The 23,040-nt window shown below is 41.2% G+C and overlaps 1 protein-coding gene across 7 annotated transcripts in view; it reads right to left on the minus strand.

Annotated features, from left to right (window-relative positions):
• The window catches only part of JAM2 (junctional adhesion molecule 2), a 52,561-nt gene that overhangs the window by 8,561 nt on the left and 20,960 nt on the right, over positions 1-23,040 (minus strand). For 4 of the 7 annotated variants that reach the window (XR_010079893.1, XM_063393865.1, XM_063393866.1 and 1 more), the window contains exons 2-7: positions 12,528-12,593; positions 9,687-9,800; positions 8,043-8,195; positions 4,019-4,224; positions 1,724-1,826; positions 187-294 (exon numbers count right to left, since the gene is read on the minus strand). Coding sequence is in view for 6 of the 7 variants with exons in the window: in XM_063393865.1 (XP_063249935.1) it covers positions 187-294; positions 1,724-1,826; positions 4,019-4,224; positions 8,043-8,195; positions 9,687-9,800; positions 12,528-12,593 (750 nt within the window). In the remaining variant the exon portion in view is untranslated. Of the gene's footprint in view, positions 1-186; positions 295-1,723; positions 1,827-4,018; positions 4,225-8,042; positions 8,196-9,686; positions 9,801-12,516; positions 12,594-23,040 lie in introns of all 7 variants that reach the window. The other 3 variants (XM_063393867.1, XM_063393870.1, XM_063393868.1) reach the window with 2 other exon arrangements.

The raw sequence follows: 23,040 nt of genomic DNA on the forward strand, positions 1-23,040 counted from the left end.
GTTTTTTGTCCGTCACAGTTGGATATTGATATTAGATCGCTATTCATATCTTAATAAATCACAACCTGTCCTTGAACACTTCTAGGGATGGGGCATCCACAGCTTCTCTAGGCAAGAGAGTCATGAAAACTCTGGTAAATAAAGATATTTTTTGACACAAGGAAGGAGTGATTTTATTCTACTTACTTGCAAAGTAGCCTTTTTTTTGGGCATAGAATACTCCAAGGCCACACAGTACCATCACCAGAGCCACAAACAGTACAGCCACAATGATACCACTTACATTAAGGTCATCTGTAATTATAAAGCAGAAGTCCAATGTTCTAAATTGTAAAGATTTCCACTGGTTGGATTTTTCCCTAATTACCACAGGCATTTTTGTATCTTTAAGTAGTCTTTGACCCAAGATGCATAAGTTAATTAGTAACACTTAGATGTATTTAAGCAGTAAAAAGCACTAATGTGCCACAGGCACTTCAGCAGAAGTGCTTGGTATACATCAACTGCTTAGTTTGGGTCAAAAGTAAGGAAAGAATAAGAAATACCAAGGCATACATACTCCTCATCATATCTACCCCAGATATGTTTTACCAGAGTCATATGTCTCTGAGGAAAAATATCTTGAAATCTTTGTAAGTATTAAAACAAGTTTTTAAAGGTAATTTGCTTAACACAACTGAAACAGCTGATGGCAATTGTGTTCCACTTCTAAAGAACTCCTCAAATGAGTTATTTGAAACACAGTGATTTTTTAATTTTTAGATAGCAAGGCTTTTAAAATACAACACAATAAAGCTGAGTTTCCTGAAGTTAAACTCTACACCAGGCTATTGAAACATCTGGCCATTTTTATTTTGAAGGAGATGGCTTGAGTTCAACCATGACAAGGATGACACTCATATCCTGATATAATCACTAAGAGCTTCAGACTATCATCCATTTTAGGAAAACCAAAATCATCAACAAGCAGAAACATTTTCATAGGTTTTTGTTATGTTTCCAATTACTTATTTGGATTCCGACTTCTGGCATACATTAATATACGGCTGAGATTTTTACTCCAAAACCTATCAATTTTTGTACAATTTAAACCGACAGCAATTTAGGACTTAGTGTGTATTTTCACAGAGCGATTCCATCTCAGTAATTTGAGGAACATTTGGTCATAATCCACCAGGATTGCATTAAAATCCACGACAGTGATTTTCAGTTAAGTTCCAAGAAAGCACCATATGGAACCTGGCAGTTCCATGTGCTGCTTTATGGAGCATTTGGACAGTATCTTCTCTGCAGTGGTTATTAGGATTTGTTACCATTTGCTTTCCTATGATATCTGCAAGAACCAGCTGTATATTTTGCAAAAACCTTCACACATTTTGAGTTATTACAGACTGTTACATCAAGATTTCCCATGAATGAATCCCAAAAGGATTATGTAAAGAAAACACCCCAGTGGGCTGGCACACTCTTCTGTTAGCCTTCCACAAAAACATTTGGAAATATTAATGTTCTCATATGGCTGATACTTTTCTGTGAAGTTCAGTGTTTAGCAACCTAAAAGCTAATTACTTCAATTAGGAACTTACTATTTCTCCTCCCCCCAAATGCCATAACCAAATAAAAAGATTTAATTCAATCTAATCTTAGCTTCTTAGTTGTACTATGCAATTATATAAATCCTACTGCAAGACTGTTTTCCACCATTATTTTCTTTAATACATACCTACTTGCATTCGTTTCACTGAGCATTTCTGAGATAATCCAATCCCATTGGAGGCCTCACAGAAATACTCTCCAGTGTCATTCTTTGTAACGGTATTAAACAGCTGTTGAGAAAGAGTCCAAAATTATTATCAGAATGGAGGCGGAAATTCCTGTAGGATAGAAATGTTGACATGTCAACGTGTGGATTTGTTTTAAACAAATAAAACCCAAAAAAACCCTGAAGGCAAGTAAGAAATTCAGGTCCATTTCAACCTTGTAACAGCTCCGTAGTCACATTCCCTTGGTCCTTCAACTTCTGTCTGTTGCCTAAGAGGTTCCTTTAGATGGACATTTAACAAAGTGGAGTGTATCTACAAGGAAATTCATTTTCAGAATGAAATTCATTTTCAGTATCAGAACTTTCCAATAATATCCACTCTTCTAGATATGTCCTAATTTCAGAATATCTGAAATAAAACAGTTTGTTCATTTTATCAAAACAACAACCCCATTAATTGATCCTTCAAAAAACTTGACACATACAGTACTATGCATTGTCAGCTGAAATTTTTCAGAAATAAAGAGTTGTTTGGGTGGTTCTCAACACTCCAAAAACACACTTTGTCTTCTTCCAACAGAGAAATGCTAAACCACACTATTTATCAAGTACTGCTACTGTAAAACTGAAAATGAGAAAGTGAGATTGTAGCAGGACATCTCCCCTACCACAGAAGAGCTTATCTGTTTCTTGTTAGCTGGTGCAATAACTCAGGGCATCTTGCTCTCACATGAGCCTCACATGAGCCGTGGTGAAGTAACTCAGTCAGGACAGTTTGTCTTGTAGCTAATTATTGCATCACTATGGGATTGATGCTTTCAGCTGAGAATAGACATCTTCCTGTGGAAGCAGATGTGGACAGACAAGCTGGAATTTCTGACTGACATACACTTCACTTTACAAATTATAAAACTATACCATATTTTCACAAAGCGGAAATCTTCTGCACATTCCCAGGAAATGTGCAGGGTCTTCTCCCCAGTGTCAAGACACCACTTTGTGGTTACTCTTCTGGGGGCTGAGTGAAAGGACTCTGTGTACACTATCAGGAATTCAGTGGTAAGTTACATTGACTCCTGATCTATACTATTTCTTTGCTAGCTATAATATAGGTACCTTAATGTCAGGCACTGTTTTATGTAATCTACTAGTAGTTCTTTTATTTTATACTGTGTAATAAGTAACTGTTTAAGGCCTCTTGTCCCTTACCTTCTGCCAATTCAATAAGTAACTCATTTTATAATGGACCTAGCAGTCCATTCTTAAGAACTTGTGAGCCAGAGTGATTTAGGTGCAGGTCACCTAAGAAAAGCTGCTGCCAAAAATCTAGGCTTAAGGCAGGGCTTCTCTAAAGCTCTCACTTGATCCTTAACAAAGAGATGGATAGAGACTGACCTCATGTCAATTCCAGTGTTTCTATTTTTTACTCATTAGACTTGTTAACTGTTTCTTTTTAATGTATGCCATACTTCAATATTTTCAGAAGTGATTAGTAAGTTTGAGTAGTCGACCTGATTTCCGTGATGTGCTGAATTATCCTCAGAATATCGGAATGCTTAGTCATACTTCAGTTTCCATGTTTGATTCTCCACAAGAGTAGTGTTGGTAAATAACTTCTGAAAAATCTCAGAACTCTAAGTAGCGTCAAGGTTTTTTGAAGGATCAGCTAATGGGGGAAGAATGAGAGAGACAGCCAGTTCTGAAGGAAAAAAAACCCCAACACCACAATCCACAAAACAAACTATAACTAAAATGAAGAATTAAGCTTACTTACAGTTCCAGCTCATTCGCACTGACTTTACAGGTTCTGGATGGGAACTTGCAAATGGCACAAGACTGCAGAGATTCTGTACTGCCCTGAGTGCTGGATTCCTCCTGAAGTGTATGAAGCTACTATTCCAAATTTTAAGGTTCTGTCGAACATGGCTCTGTTGCCGTACCGAAAATGCATTCTCACCTGGCACTAGTTGACCAACTGACAAGGTAAAATTTGTCATGTATTTCTAGATTCTCAGTTAACACATCTGCAGCCTTGCTTCTCACCCAATTTGTGTGTATCATTCAATGTCTATGGCTTGTCACTGGTTTGAGGCAGAAACTACCTTCTACATTTCTCACTACATATTTCAGCAAGACATTGAGCTCCAACAAAGATCTTGTGAATTTTTGGATTTAGATCCCTGTGCATCATTGTACTGAACAGTAAATTTGGTGTCCTTGATAGCTGTCTATGACAGAGTTCGTTATTACACTTACCAGAGTGCCAGACTTTTTATTCATGGTGTAAGTTATGTTTGCTGCTCTAGCACTGCCTGTTCCTGTCTTCTCCAGCAAGGCAACACCATTCTTGTACCACTGGTACTCAGACGGAGGGGAGCCCTCAGTTTCCTTACAGCTCATCTGCACAACCGTTCCTGTCATTGCGGAGCTGGGTACCTCACACACTGGAGTAGCCGGAGCAACTGGACAGTGAAATTGCACTTGTTACACATGTACTTATACTGCCCACATGCCTCAGAGACTGAAATAGTTCATGCCTCAAACATTGATATAAAGTTTTGCCCATTATAACAAAAACTGTATAAAGAAGCTACAACAAAAGAAGCCTTCCTGAAGATACCTGACTGGGATTTTGGACTGAAAGTCAAACTGCTGAGATTAGATAAAGGGAAAACCCATTCTTCAATACCCTGAAACAAACAAGTAAACAAATGGGAGCCAAGCCCAGCAGCTGTGCTAAGAATCATCTCTGGCTTGCTGTGGGGTGGGGGAGGCCATAGCTCACAAACCCCTTTGCTGGGAGCAGGTTTACATAGACTACCCCCCAACTGAGGTGGGGGGTGGAATTTTTAATGTGTTGTAACCTCTGCTGAGGGGCAGTGAACCCATCCTCCCTCACACAAACTGGCTTATGTTACCCCCAACCTTGGGAAGGCCACATCCACGGGACATTCATGTGAGAGGCAGATGAGGGGGTGCATTAATCCATCAAAGACTCCTGAAAATGCTCCCAAAAGTCATTCCTGAAGCCTTGCACCACAGAATTGCACATGATGCAACAAACTCAGAGTCTGTTGTAAGGGATAATGACAAACTCCCCCTGCTGCCCCAGGGAGGTGCCTGGATTTTCCTACCTAGCCTGAGTGTGTATTAAGATTCTATACTTTTGGGGAGGACCTTCACCACCAAGAAAACCAGATTGAGAGGATCAATGAAACATCATTGGGATTCACGGAGTGGTGATATTTTCCTTATTCTGTTCCTGTTACTCTCTTTCTGTCATCTCCACCTATTTCCTCCCCCCCCCCCTCTCTCTCTCATATATTTACTATTAAATAAACCCCTAACTATTGTCACTGGCATATGGCCTCATTTGCACCTTAATTCAGGCAGGAGCATTTTTAAGAACTTTAGTAATGGGATTATGACAACATGCCAACAGGCTGACAGTCATTGTGAGGAGGTGAGCACTTGGGCACATTTGATAACTACCACATCAGTGAAACTGAGGTGCAGAAGAAGGGCTACAAGGCACAATCCTGCTGCTGAGAGCACAGTAGAATTTATGAGTTGCTAAAAATGAAAGAGGTGCTTACTGCCAGCCTCCCCCCACCATATGCTGTGTCATCCTGTCTCAAATTTGTGCACTTTCATCCAACCCCAGAGAGCTTGTTTCACTTTGTTTCTTGTATGGAACCTCTTGTTCACAGACAGAGATGGGTTAACTCAGAATCTGTAGCCCAGTAATTGGCCCCTTCCCTGCCCTAGTATTTAAAAACTGAAGTGAGGAAGAGGAAAAAGAGTTTTTGTATTAAAAGGAGTCAATTTTTGAGAAGTAATTTTAAGAAATGATACTTCTCAAGTCTTGAGAAGTGATACTAATTCACATTAACTTTCAAAAAGGTTTATTAGCAACACGGTGCACCCCACCCTGCCTTTTCTCCTTTGTCCTTGAAGATTTCAACTTTAAATTAAGAGGCCACACTTAAAACAGGAAAGCTGTTGAGGAAGTACAAGAAAGAAGGAATAAGTGGGGTTATGTGGCTACTGAGCTAGCTAAGATGAATAATACCTTAGCCCAGGTAGCCTATGCAGAAACTATAAACCTGAGACCATGGGAGGCGGGATGAGGAAATTAGGATGTTATGGCATCAGTCCAAAACAGGTCATGTCTCTGGTTCTAGTTCTTCACTGGTTCAAGACCTCTGACATCTATAGACAAACCCCTATCCCCTGTTTGGGATTGGACTCCTGCCCCCAGGTAACCTTATATGCTATTAAGTTAGCCATGCCCCCACATCTTTGGATGCTGCCTCCCAAACCATGTGGTCACTGCGTTTGTGATTGGACCACCATTAAATTTCTGCATTTGGGCACTCCATTGTTCCCATCCCGTTTATTTTGCCACGCTCCACCTGGCCGGACTGGGCCCAGAATCACACTGCCGATTGTGATAAGTGGTGCCTGAATTGGGACACCCATATTGGGGAACCTCTTGGGTTCTGTTTGGCTTGTCCAACTGATAGGAAATTTCCTCTCTCCTGTGGATTACTCATCATCAGGCCTGATACTTTTCGGCGAGATGGTTGTTGGAGGAAGCCCAGCTGTCTCAAAAAGATACCGGCAAGGAACGCAGGTGAGCAGAGAGGGACAGAGCTTTTCCCGTTTTCCTACCCTTATAGGGGGGATATATCCCACCCCATCCAAGTTTTGCTGGGCTGCAGAATGGGTTTGAAGCTCTTTACTTTAGAACAGGACTTATACGGACGTTTCAAAAAACTTTTAGCAAACCATGGGAAGGAGTCCAGAGGAGACCATGGAGATGTCTGAGGGCTAAATCTGGCCAGCAGGAGTGACGGGAGTGCACGCAGGCTCATGGCTTCACTGGTGACTGTCACCCCAGAAGCTTGGGCTCATTTTCAGGTGAACCTCTGACTGTGGACAGCACTCTGCCATCCCAGGGACTTCCCTGGCTGTCAGCCCACATCAGCCTGGCTGGTTTGAGATGCTGAGCCAGTCCTGTTCAGGGCTGTGCTGTGATCCCTGTGAGTGATGCACACACCTCATTCATCACTGCCTGAATGTCCACCTCTTGCCCTTTGAATGGGACCAACAAAGGGACTTGCAGTCTCATGGTTTTCCTAGAGTTGGGAAATCCACAGCTTTGGGGCTGCTTTTCTGGCACATATGTTAATTTTGATGCTTCAGTCAGTACCTCCATGCAGAAATTGATGGGATGTGTGGGCCTCCATCAGTGTTGAGTTATCAGAACTGGTTTAAAAGGTGATGGTTAAAAGGTCATACCCTAAAGGCTCCTACCCAGGGGAAGATACACGTACCATGGCTCTTAAAGTGTGGATTTAGCTCACTTGAAACACAGGAGGAAGGTAGAGGAAGCAAACTTAAACCATGAACGTGTGTTTGTCATGACATTATCAGGTTTATGGTTTCTGCATAGGCTACCTGGGCTAAGGTATTATCCATCCTAGCTAGCTCAGCAGCCACAAGGTTACCTCATTGTTGGTGCTAATCAGAAGTTCGTGCATTTATCATCCTTTATGAAGAACATAGAGACTCTATATATAATTTAAAAAGACCAATTATTATTATTTTTAATAGGAAAAATATAGAATCTACAAAAGCAAGTGTTTTCTTTTGTGCCTGTACAAGTAAAAAAGGAAAACTATTGGCCTCTACCACTCATCCAGTGGAAGAAACACCAAACCCAATGTGAGAACAATGTGCTCAGTACTCACTTTTAAATCCATTCCCTAACTGGGAAAGAAAAAAAAACCCACAAAGAACAACAGCTGCCCAGTAGGCACCACCATCTCTCCTGTAAATAAAATCCACTTGATTGCCAGCTCTCTGACTGTCATTGCACAAAAACTCTGTCCTTCCAAAACCAGGAGGAGACTGTAGCATATTGGAACGAACTTCTGCTTATAAATATTTGATAAGAGTTGACAGATGCTGACTTTCCAGTGCCAAATACCACAATCATCTTATCCAGATTCTCAGTCACTGAGCTATTTCAGTTTTGAGAACTGAATCTTACTTTGATATAATAAAACCCTCTGTCCCTTTCTAATGCAAATGTGACTTTTGCCAAGCTGTTTTGCGATGTTGTAGAATTTTCATGTGCAAGTGTGTTTATAAACCCAGCCAAAAAAAGACCCAGAAACCCAGCAGCCACACACTGTGTGGACAACCCTACCTTCAACATCCCAACACCCCATCATCCAGTTTCTTTAAAAAGCCTAAGTAATAAAGTTTGTACCCAATACTGTGAGAGTAATAGTAGCCTCTCCCAGGCGCTGCCCCTCTTCACTCTTGGCACTGATTTCACAGCGGTAGGTCCCAGAATCCCTTCTAGTCACATTCCTAATTCGGATTCCTGTATTCAGCATCTCTGCTCGGCCTCGAAGATCACCTTTAGGGAGAACAGACACAGAGGTTTCTGCTCTTTGCTTATAGAATCATAGAATCACAGAATAGTTTGGATTGGAAGGGACCTTGAAGATCATCTTGTTCCACTCCCACTGCCATGGGCAGGGACACCTTCCACTAGACCAGGTTGTTCCAAGCCCCATCCAACCTGGTCTCAAACACCTCCAGGGATGGAGCAGCCACAGTTTCTCTGGGCAACCTATGCTAGTGCCTTACCACCCTTATAGGGAAGAATTTCCTTTGTATATTTCCTCTGTATATCTAACTTAAATTTCCCCACTTTCAGTCTGAAGCAAGTATCTATGGGTTATTGGCTTATTCTGAAATCATGTACAATTTATTCATATTTTATGTCATATTGTACATGAAACTACTGCTCATTTGTTCAGTGTTAGTTACCTATCAGCGAAGAGCAATATGTAATCCCCTTCTCAAGACAGTATAAACCTTCCATTTAGTCCAAAAAAACACTCTCAATTCAAAAAACCTCCATCTGCCATACATTATCCTGTTGGAAAATGGAATGCATTTTTCTGCAGGTATTTCAAGAAAATATGTACAGCAGTAGTGAGGTGACTGAAAGACATCCCTTTCCATTAGAGAGATGGCCATCACTAACTTAATTATCCTAAAGAAAAAGTTGTGAGTGAGACCACAGCAGAGAATTTGACATTTTAACTTGGCAAGAAAAACTTGATGGATTTAGCAAAGACATTGTCATCAGACTTTTTATAATGAAGAAGTTTTTTAATTCTACAGCTTATTAGGAAATTCAAGTTACATGCACACATACAACCATGAATTCCAGTGTTTCTCTAAATTAAATATATACAGAAATAAAGCCAAGTTCATCAACAAGGTCAACACATCTGCTAGTTCTACAAGCTAACAAAATTTCTGTGCTTTTATTTTACTTCCCAAACTTCAGTTATTGTGTACAATGTAATAGAGACCCATATGTTCTTCAACACACAAAGCTGAGGTAAGTAATTTTCAGAACATACAAGGAGAAATTCTACTTCTGAAAAGAATACAAATAATTTAAAATATACAGCTGAGTTTATATTTTATGTATATAAAAATGCTGCATTATTCATATCTAAGCCTCCTGCTTCTGAAGGAAGCTTCAGAAACCTCTTTTTAGGATAGGAGTGCCTGCAGTAGTTTAGGGCAGTTTACATCCACATGTAATTTCATTTTTGAAAAATCTCAAGGAATCTGCAGTACCATTTTTCTTAGTCTAAAGAATTTTATTGTATTTAATTTCATTAAAATGTAACTAATAATTAACAATATTATAAAGAAATGGGTTTTTTTCCCCAGAGAAGAATTCTTCTTCTCAAAAGGACAGCTCTTCTATATGAACAGTCAAGAGCCTTCTTGTTCAATCATATTCTTGGTGTTGTTCCCCAAGAGAGAGTCAATAGCTATGCTAGAGAATGGCATGTTAAACCATCTGTTTGTAGTACTGTACCTGTAAATTCACTATTGTAGTAGACAAATGAGACTCCTTGAGACTGGATTTTCTTCCACTCTATTCTTAAACTCATCCCTTTCGAAAATTTGTGTTTGCAACTAAGAATAGCCTCTAGAGGGAAGAAAAAAGAAAGACAACAGGAAAAATTAGAAATTTTAGTATTGTGTTGGCACAGATTCAAGCTCCATGAAATTCATGTTCCCCCTTCAAAAGAATCTGTAGAGTTGGCAATGGCCAGATCTACTTCTCAAAGTGATGCTTCTCCAGATTTACACAAACACAGTGGGGAAAAGAAACCAGTAATTTTCCTGTACTTCAGTGGCCTTCAGTCAAACTTCAGATGCTGGGGACTAGATATTCCCATGCTAGATAGGGTTTATTACTTTCCCCATCCAACATGCGAATATCTAGTTCATCAATTACATTCTTTATTACTAACCTCATTTTAGTTTAAACACTTTTTGAGCAGATCAACCCTAGAAAAGGGTTGATAAAAATGACCCTGATACAAATGTATTTTTGAATTCATTCTGAATTCAGTATCAATAGTTTTTCTGTTTAAATGAATAACTTAATGGAGATGGAAAATATTCCCGTAAGATGGCTAAAGAAACAAATGTAATATAGACCTTGCTACCTGTAAACTACTCATTTTCCAATACAGGCCACAGTATCAGGAACAAAAGTCTTTATAGTTTTGACAAGGACAGTCTAGGTTTCCTGATGTAAATATGCACTGCTTAAACATAATCAACCACCATCCTCCTTTCCAGTCTCAACAAATGAGGCTGGAAGGCAATTAAGAGCTACTAAGAGATCTTCTCACTTGCCCTTCAGAGTCTGATTTCCTAGGTCTGCATTGAAAAGAAACAAAATCCCAGACTGGTAGCCTTGGTGATATCTCACAGGGGAAAAATATATCCAGACTTGAAAGAAAAATTGAGGCAGGAGGGCATTCCCTGCCAGAAACACGTTACACATGCACTGGCTGTTTTGAAAAACATACTGCACATTCAGGAAGTCTGAAGTTCCTGACTTCAGGTTGAGTGGGTGGGTGGAGGCTTCCTGAATCTTAAGATTTGCTAGTTTCCTTTCCATTTTGTTTTTGTATTCTTCTAACAAAGAAAAGCCATCAGTCAAGCTCAGCTTGCTTTTGCTACTGGCCTTGTGACAGCTGGCTTGTCAATTGAGCTGGTCTTTATAAGCTGACACAGAGACAGCTCAGCTGAAGTGTTCTCAGCTGAATAAGACACCTCTGTCTTGAATGAGCTGCCCCTTTCTTGCATGCCATGTGTGTTTGCTTCAGAAAAAACCCAGCACTGATGCCCACCCACTAATCTTATTCAGAGAAAAGGAATGGATGGAAGAAAGGGAGTGTGCACAGAACAGAGACAACATAATGAAATCATCCTTAGTTATAGCTCCCCTCTCCCACTTTTTCCTATAGTAATGGAGTCAGGGAGAGGTATTTTCCAGAGCAGGTGTACTTGATTTGCATTAAAGTAGGCCCACAGGATACTATGCATCAGCACTGGTACTGCTAGGCCTGCAAATGCCCTCTGGAATCTTGGAGAGATCTGCAAAATGTTTAATTTGGATTTACTTCTGGTCTGGATGCTATCATTGGTGATATAATTATAGAATATTTCAAGCTGGAAGAAACCCTAAGGATCAGTGAGCCCAACTCCCTGCTCCTTGCAGAATTACTAAAACTAAACCATCACTGGGAGTGTCATCTAGATGCGCCTTGAGCTCTGTCAGGCTTGGTGCCATGACCACTTTCCTTGGCAGCCTCTCCCAGTGCCTGACCATCCTCCTCTACAGTAACAGGAGTTAGATGAGAAAAGGAAAATGCACTTTAGACCAGCTGCAGTCAGTGGAATAACTATGTCTATCGGCCCTGCCATCCTGTAGTGCTGCTACACATGGAAAACTTGTCTTGGCATGTGTGCTGTTATAAACTGATTTCATTCAATGTACAAATAACAAAAGAACAAAATGCAAGCCATGTACCATATAAAAAGACAAAACCTAATCAAGCTTCAATATTACCTGCATTTCTCTCTGCTTTTGCCTGCCTTGAGCTCTAAATGTATTCTCTCAGGAGAAGAACACTTAACAGAAGTCCAGATGACAGCTTTAGAGACCTCTAAAATATTTGATTATTACTTCATGAAGCTGAAAAATGTTTAAAGCTCAGTTTTTTCAATCCCAAATTCCCACCTCTCTCCACTCCAACCAAATTCAAAAAACAAACCCACATAACCCACAAACCTCACACTACAATACATCTCTTTCTCGTCCACCCAGCAAACAGGTTTTCCTCTTTGCCTCTTTAGGTTCCCCACCCTGTTATTGGAAGTAATTTGCCATTTTATATATGACACATACATACATAACTATGCAAATAGCCATGACAGCTACTGACAAGTAAAAATAGTCATTAAATTATTGTTACTTACAATTAGCTAACTTTTACCTGTTCTCTCTAGTCCCTTAGTTTTCTGTCTTGTAAGATATTTAATATTTCTCCTTTCCATCAGCTCCCATAATATTGCGTGGAAGGAAACCAGGCAGAAGTTATAGGACTGACAAACAAGTCACAGAACCATAAAACAGGTGAGGTAGAAAAGGATCTCTGGGGAGCACCAAGTTCAACCCCACCTCAAGTAAGAGAAAATGGGGACAAGACCAATATAACACAGAATCAGTGGAGAGTAGGCACAAGACCCCTCAGGAAAGAGGAAGACAATCTCAATAGCTGCACAGCTTCTGTATACACAGTTTACATTTATTGTGTATATATTAAAAATTATCACAACATTACCCATACTGTACCCTTAAACTCCTCTGCTTTTACATTTTTGTTATCAGTTTCAATGGAGATTCCAGACACATCAGGATCTGCAAGGGGACAGCAAAAAAAGACAATTCAGCAATAAACATTTGTGATTTCATATGTGCTCAGGCAGCTACAAGCAACATTTTTGAGACCTCCTCACACTGTACAAGTTAGACATTGCCTATGAGAAAGAGTACAAGCTAAGAGCTAGAACCAGGGCTGGCCTTGAATGGGTCATCTTTTTTTCTTCAGTCTCTGGCATCTGGGAAAAAAAAAATTTCTTTTTTACAATAGCATAATGATATTTACATGTGAGCAGTTCTATATAAACAGTAAATATTTTATACTGGGGTAATGTCTCAGTCTGTTTATAACTGGGGAGACATCTAATAATCCATAAGTGTATTTTCAATTACATTCTTATTACAAGGCATACATGTTTGCTGAAGAATACCACTTACAGATTCTACAGGGTAAAAAATATGTACAGTAATTTGCAATCACTTCAAATTCTTGTTGAAATGGGAAGGAAGATAATCAAGATTTATCTAGTTTTAACTCAAAGAGAGAAAAAATCACCATACACTCTTGGATATCTCATTGTTGTGTTCCACCAAAGGGGAACTGCAGGGGGTTCTTTTAAAACAGGCGACCTACGATGGAGTTAAGTGAAAGGAGGCAAGTTTTATATCTGAGAACTACTTACTGGTAGTGAAAAGGATGTTGCCCTACTAAGGAAGAATAAAAAAGACAGAAAAGGAACAAGGGGAAGGAAAAAGAATGGGCAGAGAAAGAGAAGGGGGCAATGAAGAGAAAAACATGGGTGTTCTCATGAGAATTTCAGAGTGTGCTGTTGAGGTCCAGCTGGCAGGTGGCGTGCGCACGTGTCCTGCTGGGAGGAGCCTTTGCAGCTCTGGGAGCAAAGGCACAGCTTCTGCATCAATGGGCGGCCAGACATGAGGTAAGTGGACATTTGGGCAGGAGGCGTAGAACCTTGCACAGGGTCATGGTGGGGATGGTAGCGACAGGCTAGATCAGCAATGCAGAGTTGGAAGCAGGTGGCTCAGGCAGGAACAAGGAAGACAGGGACAAAGCAGGTACGGTATTGGGCAGAAACGCAAGTAGGCAGGACAGGTGGCAGCTGAAGCACAGGAGGGAGATGAAGTGGTAGGGCAAGACACAGGAAGGAGTCAGCAAATGTCAAGCGAGGGAGAGGGAGAGCAAGCAAGCAAGGGCAAGCAAGGGCCAGTGAAGGCAAAAATGAGGGCAAAAGAACCAGCTGGTCAGGATGTGAAACACAAGATTCACTCTCCCAGTAAAATTTAAAACTTTAATAAAGGACAATAGGAGACAAAGACAATAAAGCAGTTTTTAATGGCCGGGTGCTTGCAAGAGCACACCTGCTATTTCAGAGACACCCTTTATATACTTTTTCTACTGCATCAGTCTATTGCATATTTATAAATAATTATGCATATTTAAACTTTTCCTCAAGCTAGTTTACATATTCTAAGAACAGTTTAGCATGGCTCCTCCTTGGGTCTGCTTTTTCAGAGCATGTGAATTTCTTGGCTGTGGTTTTAGTCTGTTCTTATTATTACCTCTAGCTTGGGTTTTGGTCTATACTTTCTTTAAACAGCAGGTGCTGATAGCTGGCATATCAGTAGTAGGGGTCTTCATAATATGTTCATTGGATGTTATCCTAACCAAGCAAGCAATTCAATTACAAGCATAACTATATTAGCTATTTTACTACTATATCTAAGTGTAGTTAATAGCAGAAATAAAACCTAAATCTCTATAGCAAAGTTACTTATACATATACCATCCATTTTAATATTTGCAAAAGGCCAATATTATAATATGTATTTATAACAAGGGCAAAATAACAAAGAGCTCTGAAGCTTGTGACGCAATTTTTATACCCCCCTCGCTCCTCCCAAGGTCTGCAATGCTGACAGATCATTGGCCCATTCCACTGCAGTCCATTGCCCTTTCACCATCTGTTCTTTGGAGGTCAGTGTCCTTAGTGGCCTTCTACTGACTGCCTATTATATGTGAGATGTGAGATGGCTGCCAGGCAAAGTCTCCTGAGAGGTGAGGCTATCTTCTCCTAGCTGCCTGCTGCAAGTAGCACTTGTATAGCCCCTTCTGCCACACCTCTGGTAATTTCAAACAATACTGAGACAGAACTCTAAATTAAATTGGTTCTTCACACTCATGTATTGGGAAGACTGAAATTCCTGAGAGAACAAGTGAAATAGCCACTAGACCTACATCAAGCCCCACCCAGCTACCAGGAGGTGGTTGCCAAGTATTACAATTAATCCATGTCAGGCTAACAAGTGCTTAACAACAGCTGAACACAGTTCTTTACACCAGCCTACTAATTTTTTCCCAAAACCATCTCAAGTTCCCTTGGCTTAGATTCATTTTGAAGATAGTATGGACACTTCTAATGCAGTCGATTTGCATCAGCCAACTGAACAATTGCTATAGCGGGTATGGACAAGAACTGAGTACCTGTTCTCATGAATGTTTAGAAACTTGACTTGGTTAAAAACTGATAGAAACTAGGAAAATAGTAAGATTAGACTTTCTTAAGCACACAGACCTCTTTTGTCCATGCCTAAATAATTAATTTCACTTTCCCCTGCTCAATGGGGGAAAAGTTGCACACACTCTAGCAGATGAATATCTAGTCTTGACCTGAAGTCATAAACAAATGAACAATCTCTTGATTCTTATGGCGTTAACAGTTGATTATTTCTGTTGAAGTTAATGCCTCACTTCTGCCTTGGAGTCCATTTGGGATTTCAGTGCTTAAAATTATGCTGGTTTTTTGTTTGAAGACACCATCGTAGAACCGTACAATTGTTTGTGTTGGAAGGGATCTTTAAAGGATCTAGTTCAAGCTGCCTGCAAATGAGCAGAAACATCTTTAACAAGTAGGTTGTTCAATGAGTAGAACCCTATTCAGCCTTAATATTTCCAGGGATGGGGCATCCACTCTATCTTTGGGTAATGTGTGCCAGTGTTTCACCACCTTCACTGTAAAAACTTCCTGCCTTATATCTAGTCTGAATCAACCCTTTTTTTAGTTTAAGCCATTACCCCTTGCCCTAACCCATAACACACCCTACTAAAAAGTTTGCCCACATCTTTCTTGTAAGTCCCCTTGAAGTACTGAAGGGCTGCAATAAGGTGTTCCCAGAGCCTTCTCTTTCACATGGTGAACAACCTCAATTTTCTCAGACTGTTTTCACAGGAGAGGTGTCATATCCCCATGATCATTTTAGTGGCCCTCTGGACTGAATCTAACAGGTCCATGTACATTCTATGCTGCGACCCCAGAGCTGGATGCAGCCCTGCAGGTGGGGTCTCAGCAGAGGGGCAGAGGGACAGAATCCCCTCCCTGCCCTGCTGCCCACAGAATTTTGGATGCAGCCCAGCACATGGGGGTTCCAGGGCTCCCAGTGCACACGGCCAGGACATGTCCAGCCTCTCACCCACCAGCACCTCCAAATCCTTCTTGTAGGTCTACTCTGGATCTGTTCATCCCCCAGCCTGGATTGATACTAGGGGTTGGCCTGACCCAGGGGCAGCACCTTGAACTCAGTCTTTTTAAACTTCATGATGTTCCCACGGGCCACTTCTTGAACTAGTCCAGGTCCTTCTGGATGACAATCTCATCCTTTAAGTGTGGTAACAGCACCACTCATCTTGGTATCATCTGGAAATCTGCCGAGGGTGCACTTGATTGATTTGTCTATGTCAATAATGAAGACATTAAACAGCACTGATCCCATACACCATAGCACCCTATCACAGTTTTCTTCCCAATTAAATATAATTTCTTATGGTTTAGTCTTGCACAACAGAGGAAATTCTTCATTTATTCTGTTCCCATGGCCTTTTTCCTCCTTAATTTTCAAGGGTTTTTTCAGCATTCTTTAAAAATACAAATTACAGTTCTACCAGTATCTATAACCACTGCCTCTGAGTCATGGAGCAACAGTCAGAATTGGTATCTGAGACCTGGCACTGTAGCAAGAGTTCAGTTATTCATTCACTGTATATTGTGGTGGGTTGACCTTGGGTGGCTGCTGGACATCCCCATAATTGCTCTCTCACTCCTCCTCCTCAACATGACCAGGGAGAAAATAAGATTAAAAAGCTCATGGCTCAAGAGAAAGACAGGGAGTTCAGTTAGCAGTTGCCATCACAGGCAAAACAGACTAATTTTAGGAAAATAATTAAATTTACTGCCAATTTAAAACAGAGTAAATGCAGTAATTGTGGGAATGAGCTCCTCTCTACTGCTCCTTCCTCTGCACACTCTCCCGTACTGGAGCATGGGCTGCTTTCTATAGATCACAGTTACTGCCAGGAGCCTGCTCCAACATGGATTCTTTGTGGTGCTTTCTAGCTATCTCACATCCCCTTCCAAATACATGTCCAACAATTCTTGTGTCTAAAAGAACACTGCCCTTACACCTGACACTGTAAATTTTCATGTGGGCACATATACTAAAAGATCCAAATTGTGTGTAGCTATCCTGTCTGTAATATCATGTTACCCCAAAAAAGAATTATAATCAGAAGTTTATAATATGAAAGAAATAAGACATGAAGAATTTTAGCAATGACATTTACATACTCTGACAATACTGAAATAGCAAAAAGTATTTGCACTACAAATAGCACTTAGAAATTTTTCCACCCCTCCAAGAAAGAAAACTTTCCTACTGAACTTTAAAGAAAGAAATTTTTTAAATCCTCTATATAAGCCCCCTCCCATCCTGTCGAACCCAGAGGAGGAAACCATTTCTCCAGCCCCTTCCAAAGCAATAATTTTTCCTGCAAGTCCACACACAGCCCAGCTCCTTGTTTTTGTTTAGGCTTGGTCTAGAATAGCATGAAGTCAGTAAGTAATTTTCTTTTTAAACTATTAGGTCCTATTTAGATTTATAGGAAAAAAATTAACCTGTTACTTTTACACAAACCATGTTTCTAGAACAATACCCCTCTTGCCTCCTCTTCCCCCATATTCTAGATGGCAATAGTTAACAAATCACATTTATCTATTGAAATAAACTCTTCCTTCATGATGGGGAGAAGCATTTTTATTCTGAGACTCTGACAGCAGCTGATGCGTGATAACATTTCAAAAGGAAGCCTTTCTAGGTCTCCAGTGTGTGGATAAAACCATTTATAAATAATTGGCTCTTCTGTCTTGACACAAAACAGCTCAAGTACATGCAATTCACCACTGTACTACATTCACTGTTTCCTGGGCATGAAAATTTCTCTCGTCATCATCAGTACAGGTGTCATTCAGCTCACTGTCATGATCAAAACATTCACAGAACATGAAGCCACAAGAGGAAAACACATTTTATAACTTCTGGGGCAGGACCTTTGTATGGTCAACTACATTTCCACAATGGAAGTCAGTACAGAATTACTTTGCATGCTTTTTATTTGGAGCTTGCAATTGCACAAAGTCTCCATATCTACCCTTACATCGAGGGATTTATAGGATACATGATAATTCTATTATAAAATACAATTAAGTAGAAAATATGAGAAGGAAGGGGACAAGGGGAATAAAGAAGTTCAACATATACACAGCCCTTCTCACACACACAAACCACACAGATACATGACCCTTTTCAAGAAGCTGTAGAGTTCAAGGAGTAATGTAAGGTGGTCCAGAGACAGATTGGATTAAAACCATTATATATTCTGAACAAGAAGAAAGATAGGAGAGGTCCTTAAAGCTAGAATATCTCTTCCCTTAGATGTCCTTCAAGAAACGCCTCTGCCAAATATTCAGAATCCAAATCTTTGGCTTTGGATTTAATTGACCATATAAACAGCAATAGTGAAAAGATGACATATTACTGTACTAGTAAACCTTTTATTTAGGCTGCTTTTTAAAGACCGGGAAGAAAAAAAAAAAAGCTGTTTTTTTACTGCTTTTGCGTGTCAGTTACTATGCTTGTTTAGAAGTAAACTCCAAAAAAACACACTTTCCATTTGATAAACACAGCTGTAAACTGAAATTACTAGCTGGACAAATCATTAAGGAAAAACATATTAGTCAAAGCAAATCAAAAGAAACTGTGTGCCTGGAGGAAATTACATGAGAACAGAATCAAAACAAAGTTATAAGTACAAGAGAAAAAGCAGTCTTGCATTTGTTTTGCCAAGTTCTAAACAACAGGTGGTCTAAAGCGAAGTTTAAAAAAGAGTTTCTGAGGATACTGTAAATTTAGGAAGTCCAACATCTCAAAAATAAAGCCAATTCTTTTACTGAAGTCCCTGAAAGAGAATAGGAAACCAGACATCTGTTTGGTGTTAGTATCCTTCAGACCACTTTAGGGTAAAGCCTCAACAGCACTGTTAGGTGGTGATGCAAACTTTTCAGTCATCGAACTGCCTACCACAAGGCACTCAAACGATACCCAGAGTTTTGTCATTGTCACGTCATTTAAGCACACCTATTTTAACTCCCTTTTTGCCATACTTCCTAGCAGAAGTAGCCCACAGACTACATAGTCCATAAAAGGGGAAAGGGAAAGAAAAGCTGCATACCTTTGGACAGGATTGGTTATGAATTATCAGAAAACACGCCAACTAGAAACTCCCATTCTTCTTAGTAGTCCAAGATGTGGCTGCTACAACTCAAAGGCTACCAACCCTGCTTAGAGTGGCATCAGCAGGCTGGACCATGTTAACTCTGACAGTTGTTGACAACCCAAGGGCTCAGATCCATCACTCTTCCCCACTCACATTCCTGTACATGGGGTACATGCTAAGCAGCCTTCCCTTTGCATCCATTCTGCTTAGTGAATGCCAACCTCCAGCAGGTATGCTGGAGAGAGACTGGGAGTATTCACAGCCTCTACTGGAGTCTCCTGAGCTGCCCAAAGCCCTTAATCCATCTCTGAAACTGGTGATTTAAGCATCAAAACATAACCTGAAATAACTGGACTAAACTCAGCTTCATTGTGTTAAGTCAATGAATGTCAGTATGGTCAGCCATGTCCTGGGCTCAGCCAAAGCCCCGTGGGCAGCAGGGCAGGGAGGGGATTCTGCCCCTCTGCCCCTCTGCTGAGACCCCACCTGCAGGGCTGCATCCAGCTCTGGGGGCCAGCACAGCAAGGACAGGGACCTGCTGGAGCCAGGCCAGAGGAGGCACCAAGGGGATCAGAGGGCTCGAAAACATCTGCTATGAGGAAAGGCTGAGAGAATTTGGATTATTCAGCCTGGAAAAGAGCCTTATTGCAATCTCTCAGTACCTAAAAGGGCTACGAGACCCGTGGATAGGGACATTTTACATGGGTATGTAGCAACAGGACGAGGAATGTCTCTAAACTGAATTAGGGCAGGTTTAAATTAAATATTTGGGAAGAAATTCTTCCCTGTGAGCGTGGTGAGGGACTGGAACAGGTTGTCCAGAGAAGTTTTGGATGCTTCATCCCTGGAAGTGTTTAAAGCCAGGCTGGATGGAGCTCTGAGCAACCTGGTCTAGTGGAAGAAGTCCTTGCCCCCAGAAAGGAGACCGGAACCAGATAAACTTTCAGGTATGTTAAGATCCACTCTAAGCAGAGAAGAGGAAACAGAACTGACTCTCTGCAAATAGAACACAATGAATCCTGAAAGGTTTGACTATACCTAAAAATGTGATTAAACCAAACGAGGTTAGATGTTGATACCAAAAAATTGATATATTTTATTTAATAGTAAAAGAAGAAGAAAGGGAGAAGGAGGAGAGGGAGAAGGGAGGAGAAGGGAGGAGAAGGGAGGAGAAGGGAGGAGAAGGGAGGAGAAGGGAGGAGAAGGGAGGAGAAGGGAGGAGAAGGGAGGAGAAGGGAGGAGAAGGGAGGAGAAGGGAGGAGAAGGGAGGAGAAGGGAGGAGAAGGGAGGAGAAGGGAGGAGAAGGGAGGAGAAGGGAGGAGAAGGGAGAACAGCAGAGATTAAATAGAAACATATTACCCCTTCCAAGGTTCACAATGATGTCTCACTGCTTCCTTCCATCTACGCTTCTTGGTGGTGTGAGTCCACCACCAAAAAGTATAGAATCCAATGGATTAATACACGTTTGGGCAGGTGGGAAGACACAGGTACCTCCCTTGGGGGAGGGGGGGTCAGGTTGGACACTGTCCCTTGCAAGACTGTGGATCTGTTGCATCTTGTAGTATCACGTGCAGTGCTCTGGTGCAGCGTCCGGGGACCCCTTTGGGGGCAGCCTTTGATGGGCTGTGACACCCCCTCTGTTGTCCCTCACGTGGCTGGCCCTCACACAGATGTGGCCTTCCAGGGGTGGGAGACCCCCAGCTGGGCCAGTCTGCCCAGTGGAGGATGGGCGTTCACTGCATCTGGCCAGAGGCCGTGCCACACACCCAAAACGTCTCCTCCTTCCCCCCTTTGGTGTAGGGATCTATGGGAGCCCGGCAGCAGAAAAACCTGGGGCTGTGGCCTCCACCCCAAAGGTGCTGGGCTGGACCCTGCCGTGGATGCTCTTCCAGATGCTTCAAACAATAGTGTCATTTTATCTCAATTTGCCTTAGGTGATTTAATGCACAGTTCAGGGTTTCAGTCAGGAGGCCCATCCAGTGGAGGGCCTTGGTGCTACAGTGTTGTTACACACCCTTGCTATAACAGGCAAAAGTCCTCCATAAAGATGTTTAAGCCATAAACCATAACATTTCAGTCTCCAACAAGATCCCTTCAGTCCAAACCATTCTGTGACCCTGTGATTAAGTTAACAAAACAAACACGCCATTAAGACCTCAAATTCTGCACAAGAGCTAAAGGAAGTTATCCCTCATCACAGGGGAAAAACTAGGCAAAAGAAACTCAACTTCAGTCACTCAGTTACCTTAAGTTACAAAATTTCTCAAATCTTAAGGAATAGTAATAGAACAAGATTTACTTTGGGCAGAGCTTATCTGATTCACAAATAAAACCCTTGCATATCTTCAGCCACAGAAAATAAATAAAGGAGTGTGAATGGAGGGTCTGCAGGGTAAGAGCAATAAAAGCCATCTAAAGCCAGATGTGAGGAGCAAGTTTGTATTTAATAAGCATGGTGTACTGCATAAAGGACAGTCTAAGGGAGAAGGCACAGTCTCTGGCTGGGCAGCTAAAGGGGTCTAAACTACAAAAGGAACTTGAAGAGCTTCTCTTCTACACCATTTATCTTATGTTATAGCTGTCAGTAGTCATGTTTTGGAAACTGCATGACTTAAACACAGCATGTTTAGTTAGCTGTCCCTCCCCTTATTTTATACAAACCCTCACCTAATCCCTGGCAGGTTTTTTTATTCATGGTGAAATGGACCAGGTTTTTGGAGAAAGAAGAGAGCGGGGGCAGAAGGATGCAAATACTTAAATCAAATATTTGATTTGATTTCTCTTTTGGAAGAGGAGCTATTACAAAATCAAAATTCCATCTTTACAGATGAGTATCTTACACATACAAAACTGACTTTGCCCCATCTCCAGCAAAACCAAAAGAAATTCCCCAAAACCCAAAAGCATTTTCTCTGCTTCTAGCCCAGGCTCAGAATCATACAGAATGGAGTAAATCACAGAATGGTTGGGATTGGAAGTGAGAGGAAAGCTAGTATCATTATAAACAATTTGATGGATCAAGGTATGGGTGCTAAATCTTTGAAATGAGTCTTAACATATCTAACTTTGGGCAGCAGGTTTGTTGCAGAGCCCAGCCAGCTTGTCTCCTAAAACAGACAAGTGAGTCTGCACTAGCCTGAACTTCTGCATTTAGGGGTTGAAGAGGGGAATATGTGATAGGTGGTTCTGGAAGGCTGTACCTTCCTAGTACCTCAGCCAGTGGAGAAAGGAAGAGGGCAATATGCAGCTGGGAGTTTAAGTTAAAAGGAGGCTATGCCCTCCAAAACCAAGAGAGAGAAAACCCTGTGGGTGTGTACCCCAGTGGGCTCTCTCCCTTTATTCAAATAAAGCTGAAGGACTCCTCTGCCTTGTTTTTGGACATAAGCCTCTGGCATTTGTGGAATTCTCCTGACAGAAGAGACATTTGGAGATCATCTAGTCCAACCCTCCTGATATCTCAGTCACCTAGAGCTGGTTGCAGGTTCTGGAATATCTCCAGAGAAGAAGACCCCACAGTTTCTCTGGGCAATCTGTGCTAGTGTTCTGTTACCTTCACAGTAACCAAGTTTTTCCTCATTCAGATGAAACTCCCTGTTTTCCAGTTCGTGCCCACTGTCCTTTCTCCTGTCTCTGGACACCACTGAAAAGAGTCCCATGCTCTTGGCACATGCCCTTTAAATATACGAAAATATATAAATATTATTAATATATATATATAAGAATATATATTTGTATATTTGCATGCATTCACAGAATCCCAGAAGGGGTCAGGTTGGAAGGGACCACAGTGGGTCACCTGGTCCAACTTCCCTGCCCAAGCAGGGTCATCCCCGAGCACATGGCAAAGGATTGTGTCCAGACAGT

The sequence above is a fragment of the Prinia subflava genome, chromosome 3 (assembly GCF_021018805.1).
Source record: "Prinia subflava isolate CZ2003 ecotype Zambia chromosome 3, Cam_Psub_1.2, whole genome shotgun sequence".
In the NCBI taxonomy this organism is placed as follows: domain Eukaryota; kingdom Metazoa; phylum Chordata; class Aves; order Passeriformes; family Cisticolidae; genus Prinia; species Prinia subflava.